At 36.0% G+C, this 18329-nt stretch overlaps 1 protein-coding gene across 3 annotated transcripts in view; it reads right to left on the minus strand.

The window, feature by feature from the left end:
• PIK3R4 (phosphoinositide-3-kinase regulatory subunit 4) overlaps positions 1-18329 on the minus strand; it is a 71408-nt gene that overhangs the window by 16216 nt on the left and 36863 nt on the right. For all 3 annotated transcript variants that reach the window (XR_011995259.1, XM_026015465.2, XM_026015466.2), the window contains exons 10-13: positions 15562-15763; positions 12761-12948; positions 11194-11404; positions 8490-8655 (exon numbers count right to left, since the gene is read on the minus strand). Coding sequence is in view for 2 of the 3 variants with exons in the window: in XM_026015465.2 (XP_025871250.1) it covers positions 8490-8655; positions 11194-11404; positions 12761-12948; positions 15562-15763 (767 nt within the window). In the remaining variant the exon portion in view is untranslated. The remainder of the gene's footprint in view (positions 1-8489; positions 8656-11193; positions 11405-12760; positions 12949-15561; positions 15764-18329) is intronic.

Genomic DNA, 18329 nt, shown 5'->3' on the forward strand with positions numbered 1-18329 from the left:
ACACATTTTGTTTTCCATTCCAAACTTGCAGACATTGTGGTTTCCACCTTTTGGCTATTATGAATAACGCTGCTGTGAAAATGTGTGTACACATTTTTGTGTGAACCCAACTGTCTTGGGTTTATACCTACAAGTGGAAATTCAGAGGTAATCATTAGATAACTGTGTTTAGCATTTGAGAAACTGCCAAACTGTCTTCCGCAGTTACTGCACATTTTACATTCCTACCAGAAAGGTATAAAGGTATCAATTTCTCGACATCCTCTCCAGCACTTCTTATTGTCTTTCTGATTATAGCCATTCTAGTGGGCATGAAGTATCTCACTATGGTTTTGATTTGCATTTCCCTAGTGACTAATCATGTGGAGCAGCTTTCTGTATATTTATTGGTCCTATATAGAGAAACATCTATTTGATTGAATCCATTGTCTATTTTTTAACTGTCCCTTTATTACTGAGTTGGAAAAGTATGATTATATATATACATGTGTATTTATATTTACAAGAATGTCTCTTGCTTTCGGGGTTGTCCTTTCATCTTCTTGACAGGGTCCTTTGAAGCACAAATTTTGTAATTTTGATGAAGTCTCATTTGTCTATTTTTTCTTTTGTCACTTGTGCTTTTGAGGTTATGTTTCAGAAACACTTGCCTAATCTAAGGTCATGAAAAGTTATATACATCCATTTTACAGATTAGCTCTTACATTTAGGTTTATGATCCATTTTTTAAAATTCACTGGAAATTTACCCTTTTGCATATGAATACCCAGAACCAGTTGTTCATGCTATTCCTTCCCCCAACTTTCTTGACACCCATAACAAAAAAACAATGATCATAAAGGTATTTTGCAAGTCAGTCTATACCACTGATTTATATTTATGTTCTTATGTCAATAACACACTCTCTTGACTACTGAACTCTGCCGCAAATCTGGAAGTTTGAGATCTCATTCTTGGTTCTTTCAAGAGTATTTTTATTTAAGTAATTTGCATTAATTTATGAATTTTAGAATCAGGATATCAAGTTCTCCAGAAATGCTGAAAATTTCATAGGGATTGCCCTGAATCTATACCTCAATTTGGAGAGGACTGTTATCTTAACAATGTTATGTATAGCATTAAGTGAAGACAGGATGTCTTTCCATTTATTTAGTTCTCCTATAATTTCTTTCCATGATGTTTTGTAATCTTCAATATACTACAGTTTTAGTGCTTTTTTGATAAATTTGTTCCCGAATATTTTATTCTTTTTGATCCTACTGTAAATGTAATTGTTTTCTTAATATCACCTTTGGATCTTTGCACACAGAAATGCAAATGTGTTTACTGTATATAAAAACACAGCATAATCTTGTATTCTGCAACTTTGCTTAACTCATTTGTTAGTTCTAATAGGTTTTTCTTTCCATTGCTTAAGATACTCTATAAACAAAATTATGCTGTCTGCTAATATAGTTTTCCTTCTACCTTTCTAATCTGTATGCCTTTTCTTTTCCTTATCTAACTGCCCTAAAACCTCCAGGAAGTGGCAAAAGTGGACATCCTTATCTGGTTCCTCATCTCAGGGGGAAAGCTTTCAGTCTTTCACCATTAAGTATGATGTCAGCTGTGGGTTTTTTGTACGTGTCTAGTACCAGTTTGTTTGAATTGTTATAAAAGGGTATGAGATTTTGTCAAATGCTTTCTGCTGAGATAATCATTTGGTCTTTATCTTTTGTTCTATTCATCGTATTTATTCCTTGACTGATTTTCCTATGTTGAACATGTTTGCAGTCTTGGCATAAACTGAACTTGGTCATGGTATATAATCATTTTAATATGTTGGATTCAGTTTACCAGTATTTAGTTTAGGATTTTTATACTTATATTAATTAGGGGTATTAGACTATTGTTTTCTTGTGATGTACTTGTCAGGTTATGGCATCAGGATAATATTGGTCTTATAAAATGAATTAGAAAACGTTCCCTCATCTGTTTTTGAAAGATGGATGCTACTTCTTTAAATGTTTGGTAGAATTCAGCATGAGGCCTGGGCTTTCCTTTGTGGGAATTTTTTTTAAATACCTAATTAAATCTTTTTGTTCTAGATCTATTCAGATTTTCTATTTCTTCTTTTTATTAAAATATTTTATTTACATATTAGAGAGACAGAGAGAGAGAGAGAGAGAGTGTGCAAGCCCACATGCACACACAAGCAGGGGAGAGGGAGAAGAAGACTCCGAGTCTGACAATGCGGGGCTTGATCCCAGAGTCCTGGGATCATGACCTGAGCCAAAGGCAGATGCTTAACCAACTGAGCCACACAGGTGCCCCTAGATTTTCTACTTCTTCTTGCGTCATTTTTGACAGCTGCTGTCTCTCTCGGAATTTGTTCACTTCATCTAGGTTATTTGTTGACATATAATTGTTTATAATGTTCTCTTCATAATTTCTTTTATTACTTGTCACATCAGTAGTAATGCCACTTCTCTCATTCCTAATTTTAGTAATCTCAGTCCTCTCTCTTTTTTATATTGGTTACTGAAGAAAAAGCTTGAAAATTTTGATCTTTCCAAAGAATAAACTTTGCTTTTGTCGGTTATTTCCTCTTTAGTCTTTATTATTTCCTTCCTTCTACTTGTTTTGGGTTTGCTTTGCTCTTCTTTTAGTAGTTTCCTAAAGCTAAGGCTAAGTTATTGATTTAAGATTTTTCTTCCTTTTTTTTTTTAAGGATTTTTATTTATTTATTTGAGAGAAAAAGACAGAGAAAGCAAGAGAAAGCACAAGGTAGGAGGAGAGGGAGAAGCAAACTCCTTACTGAGCACGAAGCCTGAGGTGGAGCTCATTCCCAGGACTCTGGGATCATAACCTGAGCTTAAGGCAAACACTTAACTGTCTGAGCCACCCAGGCACCCTGATCTTTCTTCTTTTTAAATATAGATGTTTACAGCTATAAATTTCTCTCTGAACACTCCTTTAGCTGGATTTTATAAGTTTTAGCATGTTGTGTTTTCATTTTCATTCATCTCAAAGTGTTCTCTAACTTCCCTTTGTTTTTTTGTTGTTGTTGTGGTTGTTTTCTAACTTCCCTTAGAACCATGTGGTGCCATGTGGTGTTTAATCATTTATTTCACTTACTTTATTATTTCAGTTATTATACTTTTCAACTCCAGAATTTCTATTGATCACTTCTCTCTCCTTATTAATATGTATACCTGGTGAGACATTTTAATTTACTTTTAATTCTTTAGAGACAATTTAATTCTTTGAACATATTTTTAATAGCTAATTTAAAGTTTTTGTCTAGTAAGTTCAGTCTCTGGGATTACTGAGGCATAAGTTCCATTAACTGCTTTTTGCCTCCTGTGTATAGACCATACTTCCCTGTTTCTTTTCCTGACTTGCAATTTTTTGTTCAAAACCAGATATTCTAATTAATATGTCAATTTTGGAAATAATATTCTAATATTTGGAAATAACAGTATTCAAAAATAACATTCCAGACATTTCCTTACATGCCTTGAAATGATAAGTGTCCTAGCCTTTGTTGAGGTTCTGTGTGTTTGCGGCACACTTTCAACAAAGCAGTTTATAATTCTGCTTTATCTCTCATTTCCTGCTTGCAGAGTCTCAAGGTCGGCCAGAGGCAAGAGCTCCAGATCTTCTCGGTTCTTTCTTGGGCATGCGCACAACCCTATGCATACATGTGGCCTTCCAGATGCCTATGAATAAGTCTGAACTTTTCAACGGCCTCTACAGACCTCTCATTCCCTAGTTCTTCCTTTTAAGTTCCTGAAAGCTTCCTTTTAAGCTTGTTAGCTACAACTGGTAATGCCACCTCAGGCTGCTGCAATGTTAAACAAATAGCAATGATAGTTTCAACAAATGCTCTGTGGGCAGAGTTTTCCTCAAAGAAAAGGATAAGTCAAATCAAATAAAAACAGACTTTGAAAATGGAACTATAGCAATCTGGCAGAAAGGTCAAATAGTGACATTTCTTGAGAGATGGGGCTTTTATGCCATTATGACCCATCCAGTCACTGCGAAGCTGCTGGTTTTCAGGGCTACCACGGTGCTGGGACTGCTAATTTCAAAGTTATCGCACAGCCTGATAAAAGTTTGGGGGGCTATTAATTTTCAAAGTTACTGCACTGCTTGGTAAAGGGCGATAAAATTAGGGAGCATATGGCTCACTCTTCTGAGAGTAAGCTTTTTTTTTTTTAATTTTTATTTATTTATGATAGTCACAGAGAGAGAGAGAGAGAGAGAGGCAGAGACACAGGCAGAGGGAGAAGCAGGCTCCATGCACCGGGAACCCGACGTGGGATTCAATCCCGGGTCTCCAGGATCGCGCCCTGGGCCAAAGGCAGGCGCTAAACCGCTGTGCCACCCAGGGATCCCTAAGCTGACTTTTTTGAATAACACTTCAGACTAATGCAGGACTTAATTTCCAGAGTTCTGAAAAAGTTGATTTTGACAGTATCTACTAGTGTTCTATTTTTATTAGAGAACAGATTTTTAGAAATCCTTACTTTGTCATTCCAAAAATAGAAACCCTACGAGTTCTTAAACCTACTTCTTAAACCTACCTTCTCACACAATGTAGTGATATATTTTATATAAAAAATGTATTCCCACATCAGTTTTGTATTTGCACCAGCACTTATTTATCCAATTTTACCTCTACTACTGAACTTTTAGTTTCTAATTTTTTACTATTATAAAGGAAGCCAATCTGAACAGAACCTTAAAACTAAATCTCTGAATTAATTCTTAGTCATTTCCTTAGGATATGGACATCATAAAGGCTTATAATATATATTGTCAAAAAGCCCTCAGGGATGATAGATGTATCAACTGCATTCCATCAAAGGACACTATGAGAATGCCCAATGGCCTTACTAGGTTTTCATGTTAGTTGGCTTTTTTATTGCATCTGAGAGCTGCCTCTAAGTTCCTTTCTTAAAACATTTTCTTCTATTGAAGTCTGATGTAACTTAAATGGCTGCTTCTCTCTCCTTTCCTGACCATTCTCTTCCTATCCCCCAAATTCAACTGGCAAAGATTAAGGCCTCCAGCATACTTAGGCTTTTTATAGGCCTTTCTGCTCCCATACCTTTCTTCAGAGCAGCCATACCATTCAAAAACTTCAACCTCCAACACTATCAGCAATTCTAAAGTAACTTTCTTGTTCACCTCTCATACTGTGTCAACTCTTCAAAAGACAAAACTCCACTGAGATGTTTTAACATCACGTTCAACAAGTACCAAATTCATCAGCCTCCCCTAAAATTCAGAAGCTTAAAGAACCAAAAATAGGGTAACACAAGAAGTATATATGGAAAATATAACTTAGAATACTATAAAAGATTAAGTTTTTTAAAATTTTATGTAAAAGTTTAGAAAAATAGCAATTTTTCACAAACTAGTCCTCAAGGGACAAACCAAAAGTTTAACTCAAGAAGGAAGAAAATGAGGCACCTGAGTGGCTCAGTTTGTTAGGCATCTGCCTTTGGCTCAGGTCATGATCCCAGAGTCCCAGGAGTGCACCCTTTGTTGGGCTCCCTGCTCAGAAGTCTGCTTCTACCTCTGTCCTTCACCCCACTCATGCTCTCTCTCGCTTGTTCTATCTTTCTCTCTCTCTCTCAAAGAAATAAATAAACTCTTTTTTTAAAAAGGAAAGAAGAAAATGGCAGAGCCAAGAACCGAATGGCCTAAATCACTATCATATTCAATGAGAAAGTCAGGACTGGGAACTGGGTAGTCAGCCAACATAATGCATAGGGGGAAAACCTCAAGAGTCAGAAATGTACTAGTATTATTTCCTAAGAAAATACTTTTTCCTAAGAAAAAAAGAGTTTTGTTGCTCTTTCCCAGACACCAGCTGTTCCTCACTTGGATCTGACAATAATAATGGCCTGCTTCTCTCCTAATCTAGTTCATGAAGTCATGTGATGAGGACAACACATTCTGTTCCCCTGTACCCCCCCCCCACCCCGCACTGGAATGAAGCACCCCCAAGCCACAGCCTACTGCACTCTACAAGACAGCAGGTGTTACAGAAAAGCAAGAGAGCAGCTGCATCCAGAGGAAATCCAATCTCCTAATTATCATATAAACTTCCCAAAGATTATACAGTCTGCTAAATTGCCACATTTTCTGGGATACCACTGCTTAAAATATGACACTGGAATACAGAAGGCATGGCTCAGTTAATAAAAACCATTTGGGAATTAACAAATGAGGCTTTTGAAAGTTAATCAATGATTCCAAATTGTTTCTTGAGAGATTTACAAGTCAACTGAACTTCTCCCCCTAATAAAAGGGACAATGAATTCAACTGATGTTGATAATGACAAAGAGCCATTGAAAAAAGTGTTTAAAATACCAATGAGGAAGCTTAGGTGGATCAGTGGTTGAGCACCTGCCTTCCACTCAGGTCAAGATCCTAGAGTCCCAGAATCCAGTCCCACATCAGGCTCCCTGCATGGAACCTGCTTCTCCCTCTGCCTATGTCTCTGCCTCTCTCTCTCTCTCTCTGTGTCTCTCATGAATAAATACATAAAATATTGAAAGAAAGAAAGAAAGAAAGAAAGAAAGAAAGAAAGAAAGAAAGAAAGAAAGAGAAAGAGAAAAAGAAAAGAAAAAGGAAAAGAGAAGAAAAGAAAAGGAAATGCTAATGAAAATGCTAACACTGGGGGGAAACATCAAAATGGTTGTAGGCAGGGGTTTTCCATCAAGGGACATTAGGGGGCACTCTTCTGGTGACATGGCTACATTCCATAACTTGAGAGTGGTTTAGTTGCCAAGTGTATGTTATTTGTTGGAACTCACAGAACTGTTCACTTAAGATCTGTGTATTTTATAGCATATGAATTTCGTGCCAAACAAACAAAAAAATTATAAACACTTATTGATCTCTAGTTAAGTATAAATAAACTGAAGTGCTTAGGGGAAGTGTACTGATGTCTGCCACTTATTTTGAAATACATTTTTATAAAGATGAACTGATAAGGAGAAGGATAATTATGCGACATAGCAAATACAGTAAAATTACAGACTGTGTGGCAAGTATATGAATGTTCACTGTGAAACTCAACTTCAATTGTAAGTTCGAAATTTCATAATAAAATGTTGACAAAAATTTGCTAAATGGAGCCAGGATTCTGTTATTGGTTTTTGATTTGTTCCAACCAATGCAATGCCAAGGAAAAATGAACATGAAGATAATTAAAAATAGAGTAAGAACTCTTACTCTTTAAAAAAATAATAATAAACAGCACAAAACTGTATCATAGTGTTAAAAGTAAACTTTTGACTTATTTTAGTTATCAAAGATATTTTGATGATTTTGTGTTTAACTGTAGTCACTGAAATGATAACGAGAAAAGCACCAGAGATTATCCACATCTTTTTAACACATGAAATTCGATTTTCATTTCTAGTAGCTTTCTTTTCAGACTCAGGCCAAGCTAAGCATAGAACAAATGTGAATGTGGTAGGACCAATGGGGATGAGGGAATGGGGAACTGGGACAAACAGACTGAACACCAAGAAGGCATATTACTATAAAAATGTACAAATCTAAATCACACTTACCAAAATTACCCCATGCATAAAGAGTCTTAGAGATTTCAAGTCATCACTAGTCTCCATCTTGGCCATAACAGTAGGGCAATGGTACAGTGTTTTCCTTACACAGCAAGCCATTCTATCATTTTTTACTTTTCTCTTGCTCTTACTCTATCTAACCCACTTGGCACATCTTGTTGGCTCTACCATCAAAGTATATCCAGAATCTCATCGTTTCCCACCACCTCTACTTCTGCCTGAATTACTATAATAGCCTCTAACTGCTTTAGTATTCTCAATAAAGACCCATAGTAATTCTATTAAAATTTAGGTAGGATCATGTCTCTCTTCTGCTTGAAACCCTAAAAAAGGCTCCCATCTCACTCAGAATAAAAGTCTAAGTCCTGTACAATAGCTTACAAGGCCCTACGTAATCTGGCCCTGCTTACTCCTCCCTCTGGCTCAGTCTACTCCAGCCACACAGACATTTCTGCTGTTCCTCAAAACGTGCCAAATATCTTTCTAACTCAGGGCTTTTTAAATCCCTCTTTCCTCTCCCTGGAATGCTCTTCCCCAAGATATCCACATGACTCTTTCCTTCACCTGTTTCAGGTCTTTCCCCAAATGACAGTTCTCTGTGAGGCAGTCTCTGGTCAATCTATTTAAAATTCCATCTACCTCAATCCCTATTCTATACCCTATTCCTCTTTCCTGCTATATTTTTCTCCGAAACATTTTTACCTTTTAACATACTATATGTTTTATTTATTTATACTATTGCTTGTCACTTCTCACAAAAGGGAAAGCTCCAGAGAACAGGTATTCTTGTCCATTTATCATTGCTATATCCCCAGTTCCTAAAACAGCACCTGTCAAAATGAGCATTCAATAAACATTTATTGACTGAATAAATGGATTCTGCTCCCAAGTATTATTACCTGGTAGTGGTGGTCTTCCCCTCCATCTTTTGACTATTCCAGATTTTCACCGTGCCATCGTTTGAACATGTTGCAAAAAGTGAATGTTCATCAGAGACTCTAATTCGATTTACAGCAGATTTGTGTTCATGGAGATGTGCAACTAGTAGCCCTTTAGGACGCCACCCTAAGGAAAAGCAAAGGAGTATGTGTGAAACTATAGTTTCACATATTTGTAGAATATTCTACAAATAGAATATTCCTCTCACCTCCAGCTACAGCCATCAATGACGAGCATGAGAACAATCATAATAATCAAACAAAGGGTACAGATAGCTAGCCAATACAGAATGGCCTACTAGACCATGACTACTACTCAGCTACTACGGAGTAAGACATCCAAGATAGCAATTAAGTGTTGAGCAAACAGCCTTAGAAAGACTGAATCTGGGGCCCTCCCTACCATCTAGTACACAACAGTCACTTACCACCTGGAAAAACCCTGACTACTTGCTCAACAATCATAGATGATAGCTATCCTAACTGAGAGGAAATGGGTGCTAGGGAGGCAAACAGGTTCTCAAAGTCCCAAGGACCCAGATCCACCATAATATAATGTGTGATCCTGGGGTACTTACTTAAACTATTTAAGCTTCAATTTCCTCAAATGTCAAATGAGGGAAATATTACTTAACCTAAAGGGTGAATAAGGATAAACAAGATGTACAAAGTGTCTAACATTATCCTAGATCCACAGTAAACACCCAAATGTTGATTTCCTCTCTACCTGCAATCATTTATTGTATAGTATCAAAATGTTAGTTTAAGCACTATTATGAACTATAGCCTCAGAATGCCCATGGATTTTCCAGTACTTTCTTTGGAACATCTATATATACTTGTTTTATTATATATATTCTTTTTTGTGTATGATTAATTTCCTCTAATAAACTATAGATTTTCTGAGGCCAGAGACTATGTCTTATCCATTCTGAAGCATTCACAGTATCTAGCATAGGTCTTTGCATACAACTGTAATCAATGTTTGATGAGTCAACTTTTATATTAAGTGAAACATTTAATAATTTAATATTAATCAATTTTAAAATAAAACAGAAAGCTATGCTAAAGATCATCTTGTGTTGGGATTTAGCACAGTGTCTAATTAAGTGGTAATAATGTTATTTTAGGATAATATTATTTATTTTTACTAGAAAACAAAAATGAAACCAAGACTATGGCTAAACCTTGCAAACTCTAAAATAAAAACTACCATTTTCCAACTTGGATCTCTTTCTTACATGTGTGGGAACAACAGCTGAATGTGATTTTTAAGGAGGATATGCTAGATTTGAAAGTGATCAAAAACACTTTGCCATGAAGTCTAAATAATCTACCAGGCTAGATTGAACATTTCCCTCTAAAGAAAATCAATTTCACACAATCATTCAAGTGTGGAAAGAAAAATAATCACAAGTCCAACAGTCACTGAACGTTTCTTAAACCTTAAAACTTGATACCTTTTCTGTGATTACTGAATAAAAAGTATAGCTCCACTTAAGTATAAAAGGCTACTTATAAAGCCAGATTCTATCATCAAATAAGTAGACAGTGTATGATCAACTTTTTTGGTTTTTAAAGTGGAGCTGGTATACAATACTAAACTGTATTACAGAAACAACTTAAATTCTCCAGGATACTATTTGACCTGAGATGCCACTTACTACATAATAATATTTTTTTATCTTGATATCATTTATCTCTACCAGCTTTTTCTCCTGGAGTATACAATAGAAGCACACAGGAACTCACATGATTTTAAATCTCTACACATAAGAGTATCATGCACTTCTCAGAGTTTTCAAGTTAAATTTTTATTATTAAAATCTATATACAGAAACTCATTTTTTAAAATCTGCAAATCTAGTATCAAAAATTAGCTCTACCACATTTACACTGTTCAAGACTATTAATATAGTTGGGCCACATTTTCATCTGACATATCTCTAAGTTTCTTCTAAATCTTCTTAAAATATAGCAGTGTTCCCACAAAATGTTAATGTTGATAATCAGTGGTGGAGTTATAGATGATGATTTTGTTTTCTTTTTAAAAGTACCCATTACTTTACAAACGTTTTATCTTTTTTTTTTTTTTTTAAGGTTTTATTTATTTATTCATGATAGACATAGAGAGAGAGAGGCAGAGACACAGGCAGAGGGAGAAGCAGGCTCCATGCCAGGAACCTGATGCGGGTCTCGATCCCGGGACTCCAGGATCATGCCCTGGGTCAAAGGGAGGCGCCAAACCACTGAGCCACCCAGGGATCCCCTCTTTTTTTTTCTTTTTTTTAAGAAAATAAATAGACATCAAACCCTTCGGAAATTAAAAGCTGGAGCTTACTCCAAGAAGACTAACATTCTATGAAAAAGTGGCATGACACTAAGCAGGCAGGTAAAAACCCAGTGCTATAAATGGAGAAAATGGACCACAAACAGGCTGAAACACTAAGTACCCTAAATAAGATACTGCAAGTTCCCCCACAACTAAGAAGATCCAAACTTCACAAAAAATGATTTAAACTTTCTCACGTAATACTTCTTCCTCAGGGCTTCCAAGTTTTGCTCTTACTTTCTTTGCCTGGTAATTAATAATCAGCATCCTACATTAGATTCTAATTTTTGGCACCCAGGCTAGAATACAACTACCTAGCAGTGGCACTTTTACCAGGTGGTGGTGGTTTACTCTCCCATTCAGCATTTTCCATCATTTGTTTAGCTATCCTCTCAGCGTTACACTGCTCCCGCTTTTGTTGTATGAGCTGCTGAAGTTCTGTTTTACAAGTTGTGATCCGAATCTGGTAGGTAGATGGTAAAATCGCACTACTTAAAACTTGTATTGCTGGTTTTCTATTTTGGACATTTGTCACTTCTGGAAGCTGCAAAAACAGAATTGTTAATATTTATGTCATAAGGAAAGTATACTTGATGACAAAAATGTACTCGTGTTCTCTCTATTCATTGTACCTGCTTTTTTCCTTATTAATGTAAGGAAAATTTTTAAATACATTCACGTATACATTTTTTTTCAGTGAAAACCTAACTAAAAGTTTAACCACACATATTACATTTCCAAACCTCTACATTATTTTTTTAAAAAAAACTATCAGTACATCAATAGCATTAAACAAAAATCTTCATTAAAGTGAAAAGAAACAGAACTTTTTTTTTTTTTTGAAACAGAACTTTATTAGTTGGTTCTGTTAATATTTTTCATCTAAAATACGATTGGCTTATTTCAAATATATAAAGATCATCATAACTTTTTTTTAGGATTTTATTTATTTATTTATGAAAGACAGGGAGAGAGAGAAAAAGAGAGAGGCAGAGACACAAGCAGAGGGAGAAGCAGACTCCATGCAGGGAGCCTGACGTGGGACTCGATCCCTGGCACACCCTGGGCTGAAGGTAGGTGCTAAACTGCTGAGCCACCCAGAGATTCCCCATCATAACATTTCTTACACATGGCAAACTGGGGACTCTTCCTCCAGGAATGTTTTTGCTATTTTACAGATATGTTACATACATCGGAGGAAGGAGATTTAAAAGGTTCACTGCAGGGCAGCCCAGGTGGCTCAGCGGTTTAGCGCCGCCTTCGGCCCAGGGCCTGATCCTGGAGACCCGGGATCGAGTCCCACCTCAGGCTCCCTGCATGGAGCCTGCTTCTCCCTCTGCCTGTGTCTCTGCCTTTCTCTCTCTGTGTGTCTCTCATGAATAAATAAATAAAATCTTTAAAAGGTTCACTGCAATCTAATGATAATCACAGTTCATAATGATGTCTTCAACCCACAATTTTAGATCACTTCATTAGTGAGTACTCTAACATAAGATCTTTTTTGCTGCTTTCAATAATTAGACTTCCCCTTTTCTTCTTAGGAAGAAACATATGCTTAGCGATAGACAACAAACTGAGGGTTGTTGGACAGGAGGTGGACAGGGGATGGACTAAATGGGTCATGGGCATTAAGAAGGGTACTTGGTTGAGCACCCATTGAGTACTTGGGTGTTAAATGCAAGTGATGAATCACAAAATTCTAGTCCTGAAACCAATATTACATTATATGTTAACTGATTAGAATTTAAATAAAAATCTGAAGAAAAAAAAAAGAAATGTATCCTCTCTAAAGGACAACTCCTATATTGAGTTTTCCAGTAGAGTACATAGCCTTTAAACAACCAAAACAGTAGAATGGGATTGAAAGGCAAAAGGAGGATTACTGCCTAGGTGATGGTACCTGTGGAGAAGTTGACAGAGGGACACAAATCCCAGCAGAGGACTCAGAACGAGGTGGTTTCCCAGTCTGAATCACCTCCTGTTCAGTCCCTTTAGGTAGAGCCTGTGGGATGTTCGGTGGTTCCAGTGATCCAAACATGCTTTTCCATTCTTCATTTACATTTGAGTCTTGTTTTACATGTTTTCTAGCTACAAAAACAGATTCAGAATAGTCAGTCTGAAGGAAACCCCTAAAATCAATATGCACTTTTCCTTATTTTTTTGGTGAAGGAGGGACAGCAATGAACTTTACATCCTATTAGTTCATTATGGTCTCTGATTTATTCATATTTATACATCAACTCATTATACATCAACTCTTACTTCATCTCTGGGACAGATGGAACAGATGTACTTTCAATGGTATTAATAATTAGACCTACCTGCCTAACTGCTTTCTAATTTCCCAAGACTAGCTCAATTTCAAATAACCACTTTATCTCAAGAACCAACAATAAAAACAACTTTTTCAAATGGCACTGACCACAATGTTAAATATATAGAAATGCTATTTCTAGTATCAGTTACTTGGGAAACAAACAAAATGTAAAAATCAATTGCTATACAGTTACCTCCTGACTATAAAGAGAAAATCTTTTTTTTTTTTTTAAGACTTTATTTATTTATTCATGAGAGACACAGGAAGAGAGAGGGGGACAGAGACACAGGCAGAGGGAGAAGCAGGCTCCATGCAGGGAGCCTGACATAGGACTTGATCCCTGGTCTCCAGGATCTTTAGCCCTGGGCTGAAGGCGGCGCTAAACCGCTGAGCAACCCGGGCTGCCCAAGAGAAAACCTTTTTAAAAAATCTTTCTCTGATTACAAAAAGTACATTAAATAACACAAAGTTCTAGCATTACCAGAATATAAAATGAATTTCCACCATAACTTTATAAACGTCATAAACTATACAGTTTAATGATACACCATATCATTTTGCAAAAATAAAATACTACAAAGATAAAGTATTTCACAACCTGTTTTTCTCTTAACTAAATAAACTGAAAGTTTATCTAATTCCCCTATTAATGGACACTTCAATTATTTCCTTCTTTTAAACAGAACATTCTTACACATATTTCTTCACATGTCTGTCAATATTCTTGGGAGAAATTTCCAGAATTGAAAATGGTGCCTCAAAGAGTAAGGATACTCTTTTTTTTTTTAGAAGATTTATTATTATTTTTTTTAATTTATGGGGGACGGAGGGCAGGGACACAGGCAGAGGGAGAAGCAGGCTTCACGCCTGGAGCCCGATGCAGAACTTGATCCAGGGACTCCAGAATCTCGCCCTGGGTCAAAGGCAGGTGCGAAACCACTGAGCCACCCAGGGATCCCAGGATACTCCTTTTTAAAAAGAGTATGTTCAACTTATAATCTCATCAACAGTGTATGAAAATGCCTATTTCCAGGCAGCCCTGGTGGCTCAGTGGTTTACCACTGCCTTCAGCCCAGGGCCTGATCCTGGAGACCTGGGATCAAGCCCCACGTCAGGCTCCCCCCATGGAGCCTGCTTCTCCCTCTGCCTGTGTCTCTGCCTCTCTCTCTCTGTCTCTCATGTATAAATAAATAAAATCTTAAAAAAAAAAAAAAAAAAAGAAAATGCCTATTTCCCTACACCCTTACTAACAATAGGTATCATCAGCCTTTGCTAATCACATAAGCAGAAAATGGGATCTCACTGTTTTGCATTTATTCACCTTTTCAAACATGCATTTTTATTCTTCTATCAGCTCTAAGTTCAAATCCTTCAAAATTTTTCTTTTGAGATACTTATGTTTTTATTATAATCTGTATCAGTACTTTACTTATTATCAATGGAAACCACTGATAATTAATTTTCAAATACTTTATACCAAGTTTGGCAGTAGAGGTTTATTTTAAATATATAATTCAGCTGCCCTTATAATCTGGCATTAGAATAGAGTGGTTTTTAAAGGCATGTACTTGGAAATAAGTACATCTCCAGAAAGGGTTAAAGGAAAAACACATAAGATCTTAAAAACCTCACAGTCCAAGTCAACTTCCTTGTCACAGAGCTCACCGTTCTAAATCTTGAGACTTCAAGTGATTAAGTCTTCTCTGGTGCCTATTCCTTTGTCTTTCATTGACTGTTCTTTCCAATTCACTAGGCATTACCTACTAAAACAAACTAGATAACTATCTCATTTTAACATAGACTATTAACCTTGGGTTGCTGTTTGAAGGATTAAAAAACAGGATTTCATCCTCAATCATACATATACATAAAGGCACCATGATTTCATTAAGAGTAGAGGTTTGGAGTCAAACTTTGGTTTGAATCCAGATTCTGACACAAAGAGCCAAGATTTTGACAAGCTACATAATCCTTTTTTTTTTCTAAGATTTATTTATTCATGAGAGACACAGAGAGAGAGAGAAAGAGGCAGCAGGCAGAGGGAGAAGCAAGCCCCCCTCAGGGAAGCCAATGCGGGACTCGATCCCAGATCCCAGGATCACACCCTGAGCCAAAGGCAGATGCTCACCCGCTGAGCCACCCAAGCATCCCAACAAGTTACATAATCTTTTAATTGTTGATTCAATTTTCCACTTCTCCTCCCCCAAATTTTCCTGCTAAATAATGGAGTAACCCACAGTACTTGAAAGTTCTGTATCTGGAAAATGTCGTTTTATTTAACTACTAATTAGCTACAACTAGCCTTATGAGGTAAATAATAAGCAGCTTAACACAAATACACACACACACACACACACACACAAAAAAAAAAAAAACATACTAACCTCGTTTGTCATCAGGTTCCTGTTTGGTTTTAACAAGATCAACTTGTCTCCCAGTTATACCTAATGCTGCTAAGTCAATTACACCTTTCTGACTACTATCATGAAGATGGCTCTGGTCAACTATATTGGCCTTTGCTTTGTTAGATTTCATCATGAAGTCTTTCAGTGCCAAAAGTTTATCTTCTTCTTCTTCTGTCATTCCCTAAAATCAAATAAAACCATAAGCTCTAGATTATTTTCAAAAGTAATAACAGGTCTTGGAATGACTAACAAGTGAAGGATCAAACCACTACTTTAAAATTTTAAGAGTTAGAATGCTAAAATAAAGCAAGCAAAGGCAAGAGAAAAATAAAGTATCAATACAGAACATCTCACTACTCTGATCTCCCAGAACAACCCTTTATTGTGGCACTTTCTATTTTGTACCATAATTTATGCCTTAACTTTCTTTCTAAATGGGAGCATTCAGTAGAATTCGTCTTTGAAACTTCCAAAGAACTTAATACAGTGCCTGGTATCTAGTACATCTTTAATATGTAACTTTGAATAAACATTTACTGTCTAAACAAAAATTCTGGAAACACAAATTAAGTAAAAGAAAGCATACCTACTTCAACCTCGGTTGGTCCTAGATTTGTTGAGAATATTAAATGAGACATAAAACATTCTACATACTTCAGAAATTGCTACATGCTAGCTAAATTGCAAATGCAAGCAACACACCCTAGGAAAACAGTATAATTAAAGTCAGATTCCCTAAGTACATTTAGGCTCTATTACTTATTATATGTGTAACCTTGGGCAAGTTACCCAATTTTCTAAACCTCTACTAATTTATCTAGAAAATGAGGATAATGATTAGCACCTGTCTTATAAGGCTATTTTCAATTTTTATTTTATTTTTTTGGCTATTTTGAAATTTAATAAGTTAATCCACCTAAGACACTTAGGAACACGTGAAACTGACAGCCAATAAATACTGAATAATTAAATAATTCAACGTGAAACAAATATTCTGGTAAACAGAATAGTTCTCCATTTCTTCTTAACTTTCAAACCATCCACAGAATCCTCTAGAATGATTTTATTGTGCCAATGGGAAAAAAATTAATAAAATACAATTCCCGATGCCTTAAGCTAGATCCCACTGGAGTTTAAAATAATATTCACAACCCATAGTCACAAAAGAACACAAACAAACCCTAGAAAGTGAGAAAACTAAGAAACGATAAAATTGCACTAAAGTACAATAATCATAGGGATCCCTGACTGAATTTATTTCCAATATTCGCCTGAAATTCTTTATTTTTACTTCCCTAATATTTGCTTAACATAGACAATTTTACAGCTGCAATAAGTGTTCTATATGTTTTGTGAGACATTTTAGTTCATAAGAGAGGTCTCCATCTTAGTCCACACAAGGAAGGTCGTCCATAAAAAGTACTGAAGTATTAATATATGCCATAACATGGAGCAACCTTGAAAATATTTTGCTAAGTGAAAGAAATTAAGACACAAAAATGCCACATATTGTTTAGTACCAATTATAAGAAACATCCAAGATAGGGAAAATCCTAGAAACTGAAAGCAGATTTAGTGGTTGCCAGGGGCTGGAGGGAGAAGTAAATGGGAAATAACTGCTAATGGGCAGGAGGTTTCTTTCCAGGATGATGAAAATGTGAATTGTTTTTGTATGCGAATCACCTCAATAAAAAATGTTAGAAATGTACCATGGGGATGTATTTTTTTTAACAGTAATAGTCATATTAGAGTTCCCAGACTCCCATATGACACATACCTAAATCAGAACATTGCACACTGACATTACTAGGAATCGTGCCTAAACAGAAAAGATGTATGTGAACTGTTAAGAAATAGGAGTAATTTCAAGAAAAGATCATACACCAGGATTTTTCCTTTAGTATTTGGTATATATACCTAAAGGACATTACAAGAAAGGAAAATTGAAGAACAAATCATTTATGAACCTAAATGCAAAAATATAGTATCAGCTAACAAAATCCAGACTTATAGAATATTTATATTACTGTTATTTATGTTTATATTTATGTGTTTTTATAATAAAAGTCCATTTAACATATTAAAAATAGAAAATTGGAATGGACCAACTATTAGAAATAAAATTGAATCAGTAACCAAAACACAACAAACAAAAGTCCAGGATTAGAGGGCTTCACAGGTGAATTCTACTCTTCTCAAACTATTCCAAAAAATAGAAGAGGAACGGAAACTTCCAAATTCATTCAATGGGGATGATACCAAAACCCAAAGATACCCCAAAAAAGGAGAACTACAGACCAAAATCTCTGATGAACATACATATAAAAATCCTCAACAGGGCAGCCTGGGTGGCTCAAAAGTTTAGCGCCACCTTCAGCCTAAGGCATGATCCTGGAGACCCAGGATCCACTCCCACATAGGGCTCCCTGCATGGAGCCTGCTTCTCCCTCTGCCTGTGTCTCCCCGCCTCTCTGTTTCTGAGTCTCTCATGAATAAATAAATAAAATATATTTTTTTAAATCCTCAACAAAATATTAGCAAAATTATTTCAACAATACATTTTAAAAAATCATTCACCATTAGCAAGGGGGATTTATTCCAGGGGATGCAATGATGATTCAGTATTTGCAACTCAATGTAATACATTAACAAAATGAGGGACAAAAATTCTATGATCATCTCAATAGCTGTTAATAAGATACAACATCCGTTCATGATAAAAACTCCCACAAAATGTCTTAGCAGGA

Source organism: Vulpes vulpes, chromosome 11, assembly GCF_048418805.1.
Source record: "Vulpes vulpes isolate BD-2025 chromosome 11, VulVul3, whole genome shotgun sequence".
Lineage (NCBI taxonomy): Eukaryota > Metazoa > Chordata > Mammalia > Carnivora > Canidae > Vulpes > Vulpes vulpes.